The sequence below is a fragment of the Rattus norvegicus genome, chromosome 6, assembly GCF_021556685.1.
Source record: "Rattus norvegicus strain SHRSP/BbbUtx chromosome 6, alternate assembly SHRSP_T2T, whole genome shotgun sequence".
NCBI classification, from domain to species: Eukaryota; Metazoa; Chordata; class Mammalia; order Rodentia; family Muridae; genus Rattus; species Rattus norvegicus.
In genome coordinates, this window is record NC_141539.1 from 81,037,501 (window position 1) to 81,053,428 (window position 15,928).

General features: G+C 41.2%; 1 protein-coding gene, 1 long non-coding RNA gene and 1 other non-coding gene across 3 annotated transcripts in view; all 3 read right to left on the bottom strand.

The window, feature by feature from the left end:
• The window catches only part of Slc25a21 (solute carrier family 25 member 21), a 505,498-nt gene extending 490,231 nt beyond the window's left edge, over positions 1 to 15,267 (bottom strand). The window contains 1 exon segment of the mRNA NM_133614.3: positions 14,784 to 15,267. Within this exon segment, the coding sequence (NP_598298.1) occupies positions 14,784 to 14,850 (67 nt within the window). The 5' untranslated portion in view covers positions 14,851 to 15,267.
• Trnav-aac44 (transfer RNA valine (anticodon AAC) 44) lies at positions 6,607 to 6,687 on the bottom strand. The gene has a single exon. It is a non-coding gene; the product is annotated as a tRNA-Val (tRNA).
• On the bottom strand, positions 10,107 to 10,837 carry LOC148005256 (uncharacterized). The gene is made up of 3 exons (XR_015623048.1): positions 10,668 to 10,837; positions 10,416 to 10,556; positions 10,107 to 10,315 (listed from the first exon to the last, which is right to left on the bottom strand). It is a non-coding gene; the product is annotated as an uncharacterized LOC148005256 (long non-coding RNA).
• Positions 15,268 to 15,928: the final 661 nt, after the last annotated feature.

Here is a 15,928-nt window from a genome sequence, read left to right on the forward strand (position 1 = left end):
TAAAGTAACATTTCAAAAGAATGTCAGGAGACCTACTTGAAAAGAATGTCTTGACCTACTATGGGACTTAGATAACTCCAGACCCAGCATAATGGCTCCTTTGAGGAAATAGAAAGATCACTTTGTCTGGTGAAGAGGAAGATTAACATTAATGATATCCAACTCTGAGAAGGAAATAGAATTTTGACTTCCAAGAAACAAGATTAAATTTCTAGACACTAAACAGAAAAATACATTTTTATAGTAAATTAGGAAACATAGTTCATGTATAGGCACATATTTATATAAAGCTATGATTTGTAAAAATTCAGAAAATGTTAAAAGACACCTAGACACTTGTAGGTTAACCTACAGTCCTGAGCACTTTACATGTGTGGATTCTTGGGTCCTGACGACAAGCATACGATGTAGGCTGCACCGTGTCGCTATTTTATGGAAGAGATAAGCTGCATACCCAACATGCACAGTTACCACAGTTACTAGGGAAAGGCCTCAGGACCCTACCCCACACTACTGTCCTTCCTCTATTCTCCTTGAGAAGAGAAGTTCGCTTTGGCCTGGATTCCTCTGGATGTAGCACCTGATCTCTGTTGGATTTACCTCATTCTTTAGCCCTATAATATCCTCAAAAACTGTCAATTATGTAATTTTTAAGGAAAACTATGTTATTCCCAAGTAAGATAATTAAGATCAAATAGGTGTTTCCCATGAGGAAGACTCTTTATAAGATCAAGGAAATGGCCATCAACACATGCACAAGTAATGAAGTCCAGTGCTTACTGGAAATTTTCTTCGGCCATACCAAAGAAATAAAATTTTCCAATTTGCAGGAAACTAGGTAGATGGTGTTTCAGGGAGTCACATAACCAGACAGGGACCACCAGAGCGGGAAAGATGTGTTGAAGTAGTGAGAAGGGTGAAAGAACACACTTGACGTGGACATGTAATGGGAACTGAAGAGTACCAAGGGAGGTGGGAGCACGGCCAATGAAGAGGGGGAATCAAGAAAAATAAGACCTTATTAAAATTCAAAATGAAATGTAATCCTTTCTATGATAATTGAAATTAATAAATATTAAATTGAGGAGGAAAGGTATGGGCGGGACGTTCAAAGAAGAGTGCTGGCACACAGTCACTGTTTTAACCCACACAACTGCTCTGTAAAAGAAGATACTCCCTGTCTAGGTGCATCTGGGAGAATTGCAGTTCTGAAGCCCTCTAGATGTGACGTCCGTTTATACACCCCTGTAGACTCTGCCTGGTACCCATTTATTCCTAGCTGCTGGCACCTTTTATGTCACTGGCAAAAAAATAAAAACATTAGATAATGTAACATCTGAATAAATCGATCTCATTGATTCCACATTAGAATTTTTTTTTTTTATTAACTTGAGTATTTCTTATATACATTTCGAGTGTTATTCCCTTTCCCGGTTTCCGGGCAAACATCCCCCTCCCCCCTCCCCTTCCTTATGGGTGTTCCCCTCCCAACCCTCCCCCCATTGCCGCCCTCCCCCCATAGACTAGTTCACTGGGGGTTCAGTCTTAGCAGGACCCAGGGCTTCCCCTTCCACTGGTGCTCTTACTAGGATATTCATTGCTACCTATGGGGTCAGAGTCCAGGGTCAGTCCATGTATAGTCTTTAGGTAGTGGCTTAGTCCCTGGAAGCTCTGGTTGCTTGGCATTGTTGTACTTTTGGGGTCTCGAGCCCCTTCAAGCTCTTCCAGTTCTTTCTCTGATTCCTTCAATAGGGGACCTATTCTCAGTTCAGTGGTTTGCTGCTGGCATCCACATTAGAATTTATAAAACCCCGCTGGAAGCTAGCTTTAGAAGGGCAAACAATCTATATTTAGTAAGGTTAGGAATCCTAAATGATACAGGGCTCAAAGCTCCAATTAGTGGTATTTTATTTCTAATATGGGTCTTCAAATGTGGACAAATTAACACAGCCCATTCTAGAGAGAAATGTATTTTGATATCAAAGTACTCACCTAAAGTAATGCATTTCTATAAAATATATATGTACTTAAGGCACTATAACACACACACACACACACACACACACACACATTCGAATATTCTATGTACCTCTTACAAATAGTAACTGTGAATCTCACTCATCTTTTAGTTTCACTGATTATTGGTATTACTTTGTCAACGTTTCATTTCCTTCTGTCCTGGACTTTATTATTTCTTTACATCCATAGATTTTGTTTGTTGATCTAGAGCTTACTGTAGAGCCCTAGCCAGCCTGAAACTTGCTATGTAGACCAGGCTGGCCTGAAACTTCTCTGTAGACAAGACCAGCCTTGAACTCAGACACTTATCTGTGCTGGGACTAAAGGCATACACACCACCATACCTAGCCTTTTGTGTTGATTTCTAAAGACTCAACATGCCCATAAAAAATGGCGCAAACCTTTATTTCCACCTACTCAAGAGGTAGGAGAATTTCTTGAGCTCAGTGTAACCAAAATACATGATCCACTTTTTAAAAAGACTACAAAACTGTACAATCCACTCTTAATCATTTAAGTAATAGAATGTAGAAAATAGTTTACAATCGAAAGTATTTCTGTGTACATTTGCACACAAATAGCAGTGTGTGCCTTATTGGTGATCTATCAGACATTCTGTTAGAGAGACCAAATCTCTATTGTATTGGCTAACACAGAATCACCCTCATTTACATATACCCTAGCTCCAAAACAAAAAGGTTTTGAAGTTGGCAAAAACAAGAAAACCCCAAACAAACAAACAAACAACAACAACAACAAAAACTACTGTTCCCTCAAGGAACATTTCCTCCATTAGTAAAGCTGGCTGCTGTGAAAGAGCTCTGAGTTGTAGGCCACCAGAGCAGGGATTATTTTCTTTACTGCTGACATAGTCATTCTGCACAAAGACACACAAGCATGGAATTTTATAGCTCTATAGAAAACACTGTATTAATTGAGTGGTTGACAGCCAGACACTTGCTGTCCAGGACACACAAAAGAAAAAGAAAAGATTTCTACCTAACAGGCAATCACTCTTTGCAGAACTTTTTCCTGTGCAAGGTTTTCAGCTAATGGAGGAAAACAAACAAGCATAAAAACTAAAGTAGTGGTGGAAAAAAAAACACTTGAAGGGTGAAAATAATTTTGTATATTATATACTGCGTATGATGTAAGTGTAGCCATAAGTTCATATGATATTAGTTTATAGCTGTTGACAGGGTAAATGGACCTTCTACCTACAGAAGATGTAAATTCAACAAGATTTTTCCTATTTTTCTTGAATATTTTATGTATTTATATTTCAAATGTTATCCCCTTTTTCCCCCTCTCCCATACCCCTTCCCCCTGCTTCCATGAAGATGCTTTCACTCCCATCCACCCACTCCAACATCAATGCCCCGGCATCACCCTACACCGAGGAGAGGAGCCTTTACATGACCAAGGACTTTCCCTCCTATTGATGCTGGACAATGCCATCCTCTGCCACATATGTGATGGAGCCATGGGTCCCTCCATGTGTACTCATTGGTTGCTGGTTTAGTCCCTGGGAGCTCTGGTGAGGCCTGGTTGGTTCTTCCTATGGTGTTGCAAACTCCTTCAGCTCCTTCAGTCTTTTCTCTAACTCCTCCATTGGAGGCCCCTTGTTCAGATCAATGGTTAGCTGCAAGCATCCTCATCTGTATCAGTAGGGCTCTGGTAGAGCCTCTCAGGAGACACCCATATCAGGCTCCTGTCAGCAAGCACTTCTTGGTATCAGCAATAGTAGCTGGGTTTGGTGCCTACATATGGGATGGATCCCCAGGTGGGGCAGTCTCTGGATGACCTTTCCTTCAGTCCACGCTCCACTCTTTGTCCCTCAACAAGATTTATATTGGCATTAAAGACAATGCTGCTGCTGCTTTTTTTTTTTTTAACTTAGATGCCAGATCTCTAGGTTTGTCCCATTCTTCCTTTTCTCTCTGCTGAGCCTCTAATCCAAACAATAGCCACTGAATGCTTATCAGCAAGAGGGTGACCACAAGAGCATTACTGCTGTGGGGCAAAGCTCCCGACAGACTTACCACCTTGATACTATCAAAGCCCCAATTTGGAAGTATGATTTCTTACTACAACTAAAAAACCCCTTCATTGATAAATAAATAACCAGTTTCTTCTATCTTCTTATATTAAGCATTTATCCTCCTTACAACTGTCCCAAAGCCCCTTATTCACACACATTTCTCCCTAAGCAAGGATGAAAGTTTAATTTCATAATCATTAAACTAAGAAGCATTTTGAAGCCATAAAAAGGCTGTACTGCCATCGTGTGGCTAAAGGTGTGTTTACAGAAACCACCTTCCAGTATTTCCTACTAACAAACCAAATTTACAGCCCAGTATGAATCAATGTAATTTTTTATTTGAAATTTATATTTAAGAACAATTATCACTCACACATCTCTTCAGTTGCTTATGATAAATGCCACTGCATTAAAACAAGAAACAACATTCTCAACAGCTGACTCGGATACAAAACTAAGACAGCTGTGTACACTGTTCTGCTCCTGCTGGTGGGGTTTTATAGTTCACCCTCATACACACTCCAGCTATGAAAATCTTGAAAAAATCAGATTATGGCATCCAGCAGTTTCAAGTGACCTATAACATCTTAAAAACAACCAATATGACATTTATTCAAGCTGATCAACATTTTTGTTCAAACCAGGACTATGTCCCAAACAAAGACTGTCATAAAAATTATAGAAAATAGAAATGGTTTTCCATCTCTCTCTATTATTACATCTACCTTATTTTCCCACACATAACTGAAAGCCATACTTTAATTCTAATGAAAGACAGTTTTAATAATAAATATAGTCCTTTGTATTTTTCAACTATAGAATCTTCTAGATTCTTTGCAAGGCATCTGAAGGAATGTATACCAACTGCTCTGTAATGATGGAGTTTAATGAGAAGTTAAGCACCTCTAGATCGAAGTCTACCTAGTTTCTTGTTTCTTAAACAATTCATCTAAGTCATAGGAAGACAGCGCCATCTACAGGTCTGCACAAATAGAAAAGGATTGGCTTAGATTATGATGGGAATGACAGTGTCCCTCCAGTCCTAGTAGGAAGCTCAACGTTAACTCTGTTCACCCTGGAATCTCAGGAGATATTATTAAGTTATAACAAAGTGCTTTAATGTTTCGCTACAACAATTTTTCAATGTAACAATAACAGCAACAAGAAAAGAAACTCAATACTTTTCTACAATTGTTTTATTCTTTGTGGTCCATAAATATTGGTAACTATTGAAGAAATATTAGCATGCTGATAAGCATCTCTCCTCTCCCTAACATATTCACCTCATAAAACACTTCGTGGACATAATTTCACTGTGAATGTCATCTGTTAAAAACAACACATAAGAGGAAGACATATAGTCACTTTACAGTACTGTAGTTTTTATATACACTAAGCTAAGTCCACTCTTTCGTGTAACACAAACTGGCTACTCCTTTTTTAAAAAGATGTGTTTATTTATTTCTATGTATATGAGTACACTGTAGCTGTCTTCAGACTCACCAGAAGAGGACACTGGATTCCACTACAGATGGTTATGAGCCACCATGAAACGTTTACTGGGAATTGAACTCAGGACCTCTAGAAGAGTAGTCAGTGTTCTTAACCACGAGTCATCTCTCTAGCCCAAACTGGTTACTCTTATTCAGGGAGGAAAGGGTTAAAAATACACACGCTTCAAAAAACTTAAGATTCTCTCCCTTTTCGTGGATAAGCTTCAGTGTGTTCTGTGGGGCTGATCTTACATCAGTCAGACATGCATGCATCTTACTTGGTTAGATAAGGTTCCTTCCATATCATCCAGCATATGATAATGATAAGGTTTAGGATAGTCTTAGCTAAGCATATGTAATGGACAACAGAAATGAAAAGCTTATTAATGTTGAGCTCTGTTCTGTGCAAGAAGACTCTCACACCTGAGCTAAGGTCTGATATTTAAAGATTCTGTAAAGAAAAGAAATGCTCTGCTGTACTCAGCTTCCCAAAGCAGCTCTGGATTCTTAACCCAATGAGCAGAAAGGCCAGGCTATACATGCGGCTGCATACACCATTACCCACAATGCACCCTGATAGTGTAGAGTAGTAGCTGGGAGCTCAAGTTTTGAAAAAAAAAAGTAGGTAGACAGACAGACAGACAGACAGAATGCAGAATTGGGTTGTATGCCTTGTCACTAGGCTTGAACAAACCTCATTTATCTGAGATTTACTTTCTTCATCTTTAAGAAATTACAAATTAATGCAGGAGATTTAAGCAAAGTGAAATACTTGGGACACAATAAATAGTGTTATCAGCAGTCAAGATAAGATTTGTTGTTATCAGTTCTAATTAATTTTATCATGCTTATTGACTATATATAACAAAATATCTACCCCACCTAAGTGAGCACATAAGATTCATTTATGACTCCTTGAGTTGACAAAAAAAAAAAAATGAATCTGACTGAAGTGAAAATCGCAATGAATACACCCTACAAGAGAAAGTAGCATTTGAGGTGGTGATTTCTTTTTTTTTTTTTTCTTTTTTTTTTTTTTCTTTTTTTTTTTTTTTCCGGAGCTGGGGACCGAACCCAGGGCCTTGTGCTTGTTAGGCAAGTGCTCTACCACTGAGCTAAATCCCCAACCCCAGAGGTGGTGATTTCAAAATACATTTCTAGACTGTCTTTGAGGATCAACTCCATGTTATTTCTACTGTGCACATCCCAATGTGACTCTGCAAAAGTACAACATGGATGGGAGTGGCTTATCAGCCCCCACACCTAACTGAGGAGCTCTGAACAGCTGATAACTTCTGGTAGAAGGAAGAAAAAAATTTAAGGGTGTGGCTAGACTCAGAAGGTTATTTTTAAGAACACAGGAGGTGGGAGTGGGTAGAAAGTGAAGGATGAACTGAGAAGAGTTGGGGGAAGAGTACTGTTGGGCTGTTCAAAATACATTGTACGTATGCGTCAAATTCTCTAAGAATTAATATATTTTAAAAATATTAAAGTGTCCCTTTGGGGAACAATGAAGTTGCAGATACAGACCTGAGAGTCACTGCAAATAGTTTCAAGTCAGCCAGAGGGCAAATGGTCTTTGACAAGAAGATAACAGACAACCCTGGGTAATCAGCAAGGGAGACAGTGAAGGACTCAGAAGTTGGGCACAGTAGCCAAAATCTATACTCTGGAGACAGAACTGCTACAAACTCAAAGCCAGTCTCATGCATAGTGAGAAGCAGGACAGCCCCAGCTGCAGATCCAGACAGACCCTGTCAAAATAAGCAAACAAACAGGAAGAAGGGTATAAACCGACCTCAAGAACAACTTTCAAGGAAACTATTAAAGGTGTGAAATTCTACAACTATGAGATAAAGTTGAGAATGAGAAACTTCTGGCAGGTAAAATTTTCAGCAAAAAGAGGAAAAATACGTAGCCAATTATAGTAAGTTGAATATCAATTGAGAACACTTTCAAGGTTGAAATGGAAGAACAAGGACCATAAAACCCAGATTGGGGTATGAGACATGAGCTTGAGGAGCAAATATAAAGGAAGACTATCTGAGCTATAGACCTAGAGCTGGGGAGCGGCTAAGTGGGTAAAGGGTGTAGCAAGCATGAGGACCTGCATTTGAATCTCCAGCATCCAGGAAAAAACGGGGTGTGAGAGAGCACTTTTCTGTAATCTCAGCATTGGGAAGGGGACTGGGGAGAGATTAATCACTGACCATCAAGCCAAACAGTGTCATCAGGTTCAGTCAGAGGTCCTGTCTCAAAAGCTAAGGTGGAGAGACAGAGGAAGACACGGATGTCAGACTCTGGCTCATACTCACAAAGGGGTGATTGTATTTATACAAGGTGCCCATGTGCCACACACATGCATGCATACATACGTGTATGTAAGGGGGGAGGGGGAAGGTACATGCACTTACCTACATGTGGATGTGCACAACAGAAGCATACATGGACATACACACAGTAGAAAATGAAATGGGACAAAAAGGCTTAAGGTGTTTGGCAATGATTTGTAACATCTCTTTTAGTTTTGGAATCCTGAAATGTGAAATTGCGTTGCTATGAGAAATGACAAAGATTTTAGACCCAGAGAATTTTTTTTCACATTATTTTTTTCACACAAGTAGTTGAAACAAAATGTTGTTCTTAACACTGTTGCAGTTGTCGCTCTTAAAAGAGTATTAAAGCCTGTGACGACTTCTGTCTTTGGAAGTGGAGCCTAAGAATGAATGTTGTGTGAGCTAGCCTCTGATGTCTACTCCTTAATATAGGTCATTAACATTTCTCAGCCTCTACCATGTAACCTCTGAAACAGAGTTTTTAATATTCTGTCACTGTGGCCAGGCTGGCGGAAGGGTAAGCGAGGGCTGATTTAGCAGCCTGTTTCTAAAACACTGGGGAAAGTTGTTTTATGTCAACTGAATAACGTCCCCACACACTGACAGTGGCAAAGCTTCTAACTGCCATTCACAGGAATAAAATGAGAAATCCTCTGAGTGTAGTTATTCAGCTCTGTTTTTGCTCCTTAATTAATATTCTTGAAAGTCTAGGTTTTCCTAAAGAGACAAAACTACTTTTAATTAACACACACCCTTTAAAGGTATTTTATAATTAATTTGAGCAATAGAGTTGCTTCCTCCTCTGTGGTTAAAATAAAGGGGGATTTTTTTCCTCCCTAATTATCCAGATAATGGGTTCCAGTCTCCCTTTGATGTGTCACAAGGGCTCACCTGTTTCACTACAACCTGCTATTTATTATCAAACAATTATAGTTCCTCAAATCCCGAATTTCCAAAGGTGTCATTTATCCAAATCACATGTGTGCCCCCTTTGCACTCATTCTTAAAAAAAATTTCCTTGATCAAAAATGTAAGCTTGCCTACCCCCTGGTGTATCAGCCTTTATTAGCTACCACAAATTAAAATCCAGAAGACTTCTAGTGTATGGACCATTAATGTATCACTTTTAACTATATTCAAACCATTATAATAGAATAAAAATGGAGAAAATATTATGAAAAAGAAATGCTTAAGATATAAAAGATCCATAATCTCAAAAAAAAAAGATTTAAAATTATTCCACATCTTTTAACCATTTTTTTTGTTGAAAATCTCATACTTCCTCCGTGCTAGGATAAGAAATAATCTTAAATGTTCTCAGAATTAATTTCTTGAAGCCTGTTCATGAATCTCTGGTTTTCCCTCCCCAGAAGTGTCTGCCACCTCACTCTCATTCACTAAAAGTTAATGAGATTACAATTCACAAAGTACTTGAATTGTGTTTAGCACAAAATTAGAAAACTTTATTTTTCCAGAACAGTTCATTTCAACCAAAGTGGTGGCATCCGAGGAGATGAGCAAAGTAAAGTACAGATATTGATGAATGGGATGTGTACCTACAAGTCACAAAGGACCAGAATGAGGCTAGGGTAGGTAAGAGTGAACAAAGAGGTTGGAGAATTGTTGTCCTGCCAGCCCAGTGACCCATGACAGAAGGGTTAAGGCCTAGGGCAGCATTATGGGTAGGACTGGATGACTTGAGCAGGTTTCTGAGAGACTGCAGAGGCACCCTAGGTTTGCCAATGGGAAAGGGTGTGTACAGACTACTGGTAAATTTGTAAGAAAACCTGACAGGCCCCTGTAAGAGAAAGACCTCCTAGGACACCAGAGCAGCAGCATTGCAGCACTCGGGAGATCCTGAGTTAGGGTGCAAAAGCTTCTAAGAGTTTGGGGTAATAAACATTTGAGTGGACTGGAAAGGATTGCACCTAACATGGAGAGACAGGGGGTGTGGGGAGACGGAGAAAGGGAGAGGGAGAGGGAAAGCGAGAACAACCCCATGGGCTTTTAGAACATGTAGAGAGACACAAACTATACATTAACAAAAAGGAAGCAGAGCTGGAGAGATGGCGCAGCAGTTAGAATATACTGCACTTGCAGAAGGCCTAAGTTCAATCCCCAGCACCCACTTTGGCCAGATCCCAGGCTTCTGGCCTCGGAGGGTACTGGTCTTCATGTGCATATACCCATACACAGACCACACACATACGCATAACTGAAAATAATAAATCTTCATTTAGAAAAAGATGAGGAGGGGGAGGGGATGCTGTCTGAAGTGACTCCTAGATCCAAAGAGGAGCTGACCATGCGAATGACAGAGAAGCCCCCTAGAACTCCTTGATGTAAAAACAGGGTGGTGAAACCAGTGTGAGGAATTCTGACATTGTTGCTGTCATGCTTGCTGGTAACTATAGATTTGTAAGCACCTGGAATAGAGAAGAAAATAATAAAGCAGTGCAGTCCAATGCTGAGTGTGAGTTACTTGCCCCTCGTTCAGAGCCCCTTTTCAGTCCAAACTTTACCCACCTGCATGTGGAGGTGCTGAATGGATTGCCATTAAAATAAATGGATTTTGTTTTGGATAAAAGCGATCTCGTTCCACAGAAGCCAGTGACCCCTGTGGTTGAATTAGGGAAAAGCTGGAGGAAGATGAGGAGGAGGGCAAACCTGAAAGAGGACCAGCAGTCTCAATTAACCTGGACCCCCAAGATCTCTCAGACACTGAGCCACCAACCAGGAAGCATACACCAGCTGAGATGAGGGTCCAAACACACTTACAGCAGAGGACTCCCGGGTCTGGACTCAGAGAAGATGACTCTCAAGAGACTGGAGGCCCCAGGGAGTTGGGAGATCTGGTGAGGATGGGAGTGAGAGGATCCTCTTGGAGATGGGGAGAGGAGGTGTGGGATGTGGAACAATCAGAGGGTAGACTGGGAGGGGGATAAAGTCTGGATTATAAAAAAAATTAAAGAGTAAGTTTTTAAAACTGTACACTAATAGGAACTGTAAGAGAGTGCACACATGATCCCTCTAACTCTGTGTCACTTCCTTCTTCTGCAAATGGCGTCTGCCTTATGGAGTCCTGAGAGTAAAGATATTAATTCCTGTGAAGCATAGAACTGACTGGCATTTAACACTCAGTGGGCATCTACTGGTTAATTTTGTTAACTTGACATAGGCTAGAGTCATCTGGGAGGAGAAAACTATTGAGAAAATGTCTCCATAAGAGTGAGCTGTAGACCAGTCTGTAGAACATTTTCATAATTAGTGATGGGTGGGGGAGGGCCCAGCCCATTGTGAGCCGGGCCACCCCTGGGCTGGTTGTCCTGGGTGCCATAATAAAGCAGGCTGAGCAAGCCAAGTAAGCTTGGCCTCTGCATCAGTTCCTGCCTCTAGGTTCCTGCTCTGTCTGAGTTCCTGTTCTGACTTCCTTCAATAATGAACAGTAACAATGTAAACCCCTTCAGTCCTGGGCACACTACAACTGAGGCTGCACCTTCACCCATGGCCTTCCACGGCCTCTCACAGTGCCCAGCCTCAGTTGTTCTTCATGACCCCTTCATGCCATCAATACTAGGTACCACCTGGGTGAGTCTTAGACATTGCCAAGTGCAGCTGTAATATTAGATAACAACTTTGGCTATCTGTGGAACACAGCTTCTTTGTGCTCTCAGAAACACTTCCCAGAAAATTCCATTGCAGTGATGCTGGTCTCTTTTTTTTTTTTTTTTTTTTTTTTTTTTTTTTTTTTTTCAGAGCTGGGGACCGAACCCAGGGCCTTTGCGCTTCCTAGGCAAGCGCTCTACCACTGAGCTAAATCCCCAACCCCGATGCTGGTCTCTTCTTAATCACCACTAATTTCTTAGCTCTAGCTAACCAATGTCAATTGTCCCAAAACTGCCATGTTCTGCTGCTTGCCGGAGTTGGAACGTGACCCCATTGTTCTATTACATTATCACTAGCTTTCCGTTTTCCAACTCTTTCACTGCCTAAGCTTGGCTGACCTGAATCTCTGTAAATTGACCTTGAACTCAGACATCTTCGAGCACGTCCCCTGGGATTATAGGTGTGTACCATCACACCTGGATTTAAGCTTTTCTTCACCTAGAACTTGCTGTCTCATGCTGGCCTTGAACTCAGAGATCTTGGCTTTATCTCCCAGGATTAAAGGCGTGTACCACCTTGCCTGGATCTAAATTTAGCTGGGTAGGATCTTGCCCCAAGGTAACCACTCCATTAATTCAATTTAATATCCTTAAGCACGGGGTTCAGCTCCATTTTCCTTCCTGGTGCTCCTTTGATACTGGAACTGTATTTTATCTTTTTCCTTTATAAACTTGCTATACTTATTCAAATCAAAGTTTTCACTAGTAGCAAGATCTATCTATTCTGCAAGGTCTAGCTATAATGACAAGCCCTAAAGGAGGTTTTAGATATATGTTATTAGATGCGTGCTAACAAACAGCTAAGCATACCTCCAGTCTTTAAATGGAAATATCACACGTCCTCTTGTAATAAAAGAATGATGTATTATATAATATACACAAATAGTCCTTTTATGGTGAATCTATTTTTTTTTTTTTAGCTTTCCTTTGAGAATCTCCAAACCACATGTGCCACCTATCCAATGGGGACAGGCTGTCATTAATTGATAGAGGTGGGTTCCTATCAACATTGGGTAATTTTGAGTCTATTCCTAGTATTTTGAATTAAAAAAAAAAACACAAGTTCCCTGCACCCCCCCCCCCAGGAAGATCATTCAAGAGCATGAATACTTGGAAGCTGTTGGAAACCAAATTCTAATACAAGGAATGAAAACTTCAAAACAACAGTTAACTGTGAGAAACAAAACTTCTCCCGTCCCAAAGATCATGTAGTGAAATATCTCTGTCAAATTGGCACCCTTACGGCCCTGTACTCTCCACATAAGTTGGCATGGCACAGCAGTCTGCTTGGCAGAATGCCGAGATTTTCCTATGTTAAAGGAAGATAAGGGCTAGAGAAATAATTGAGTGGTTCAGATCTTTCAGAAGGACCAAGATTGGATTCCTGCTTGGTGGCTCACAGTTGTCTGTAACTCTAGTTCCAGGGATTCTATCACCTTCTTGTGGCCTCCTTGGGGACTAGACACACACTTGATGCCCAGACATACAGGAAGGCAAGATACTCACACTCATGAAAGAGGGGCTGGGAGACAAGTCACCCAGTAAGCTGCTAAAAAAACAGTTGACTCGCCATTGTCTAATGTATAAGACACTATCTGCATGCATTTGGGCTTGCCTACCTTTTACAAAAATGTTAGAGCATGGCAAATCAGAGTAATGCTCAATAGACATGAGTCACCATTGTCCTGCCTTGAGGGTAATGGACCACATGACGTAGACAAGGTGAAGAAATACTGCATCCTTTTTCCTCCTGAGTGTTCCAGTTTCTCAAGGGGATGACACTAGACCTTGAATGCCATGAGACATTTGTATCTTTCCCATAAGCCACTCCCATTATTTTCTTCTTTATGAGAACATTCTTTTAGAGGACAACTTTGACCTTTGCAACCAGATGATTATCGTTATAATACACAGACAGATGTTAGTATCAGTAATCAGAAATCTGGTATTAAAGACTCAAATGCACCTTATTTTTATAAAAAGTCTACCTCTCTTGTCAATGTAATAAGATCAGCCTAGATTACTACAGTTTCAGCAAATTTCAATATTATTAATATGCTTTTAAAGGTCAAGTAGAAGAAAATATGACGTCAGTGATGCCACAGTGTAAACTACATGAATCCAGCAGCCCATTTCAAATTTATCTTGTAATTGACTTACCACTTATCCATGCTAACTGATTAATTCCCATTTACATCAAGAACAATACATGGTGGCATAAATCCATCTACGCCAAATGTTTATCCAAGAATATGCAGCATAAACAGAATTAGAGTCTTTGAGTTGAACTGTGCTTAATACACGTTGTGAATATACAAACCAGCCAAGATGTCTGTAAGTCACTGGGCATAGCCTGGAATGTTAACCAGCTTCACTTTCCCTACGTCTAGCAGAGTGTTCTTTGTTCAGGATCACAGAGTTGGAATTAAACCATATATATCATTATTTAAAGGTTCGGTTTTGCTTGAAAATAGACGTTGCTAAGTATATATTGAGTATCTTTTAGTCTATCTTAATTATTATTTATCAGTTGTCATAACTTATTAAAATAACCACACCCATGAAATTGTCACAGCCTACTATTAAAAATATTTAAAATTATGCATAATTTAATGGTGACAACTTCTTCCAGCTGCATTTGAGGGTAGTTATTCCCAAGCTGGTTTTAATAGATCTTTTTATAAAGTCTCTCCCACATCGTAGTTCTCTACAGATTAATGTGAGTCCAAGAGCGTTGGACTCACGTAGCAAGAGCGTTTAATCTTAATGTATCTATTTATGGCGTGCATATAACCCAAGAAGCACAGTGTAAAGAATCCCTGTGAAGAGAGGCTAGAGTTATGCTAAGATCCTCTCTAGCTGAGAGCTTGGGAAAAACCTGCTAAGAAACTTAAGACGGAACTGGATCCTCCTTCTGTAAGATAGCTGTCAAAAGGAAGAGGAAGGGAGGGAGTGGGAAGCTTTCCAAAAGCCACAGTAAGTTTCAGGGACTGGTGAATCCTTTCATGCTTCTCACTCTAGGAACAGAGAAACCCAGGAACCTGAGAGCAGAGCAGCTAGTGGGGACTTCACCCAAAAGAGCCGACACCGGCTGCTCGCCTCCTCTGCTCTTCGCCGAGTCAGAGTGGAAGATTTAGGAGGACGCACACAAACTTTCGGTTGGAAGGCGAGCCTTGGGGACGTTGTCGGGTGGTGTGGCGCGGAGCGCGCGGGGAGCGGGCAGCCTTACCTGCACACCCTCCGGCCGCGACCTGCCTGCAGGTCTCGTGCAGCAAGCTGACGTTGGAGGCCGACATCTTCGTGACCAGGGGACAGAGTAGCCAAGATGCTGGAGCGAGCTCCTCTGAAGGCCGCCGCTCGCTGAAGGCCGCCGCCGATGGAGACCGGGTCCCGTCGGTTCTGGGGCTGAAGTCTTCCCTGTGTGGCTGCGGTCCAGCTAAAGACGGCGGTTCTGGCACCGGCTCGCGGCGAGGTCGGCGGAGGGGGTCCGAATTTGCCCGGCGCTGCCTGAGGCTGCCCTTTCCACAGGGGCGCTGGAGGGGAACACTGACAACTGGGGGCTGGGTAGACTTGGCCTAGCTCAGTGGGTCAGGCTTGAGCTTCTAGATACAGGCTTATGAATTTGCCTATCGAGACCTCCTGCGGAGTTTGTTTAGCTAGCTGCTTATCTAAGGGCTGCCTTAGACAAGGACGTCAGAGAAGCAGCCTCGGGCGACCCTTGCTCTCCTGGCATTTCAACATACAGTACTGTTCCAAAGAAGGGATAGTGCGTAAATTCCTCCAAGTTAGTCATCCAGAAATTGAAGGCCACGGCAACTAGATCAGAGCAGATCTGTCTTTTAAAAAGTGCCAATATGGTAACTTTGCCAGGGAAGTAGTTTTGGACATTTATTTCATGCACAATAAACTGAGTTTTACTTACTGCAACCATAAAGGTCTTGTTATTCAAGTACCCTGTGCCCACTTCACAGGGTCACCAAGCTGTTCACAAGAAGCACAGTATGATGACTTGTCAGAGAGCCTAGTCTTTCAGGGTTAGGGCCTAGAAACCTGTGTTTTAGTAGTTCCCTGTTAGGAACATTGAGGCAGATGTGAAAGTGAAGCATCAATAACCTACTTATTTCTTTGTACAAAATGTGGAATTACTCATACTAGTGCTTTAGAACCACGGACAAGACAAAACTACGGTTAGTGCCTGTTGGTAAAACTGCAGTATAAGAGAAACACTAGAGTCAGATAGTTTAGAACGCTCACCACGCCCCTGACAGGCAGGACATGATAAGAGGGAGTACTGGGGACTGGAAACCCTGTTGTCATTTCTAAAGCTTAGTGTTTAATACATGTATTCTGAGCATATAAACTGCCATTGCTCAC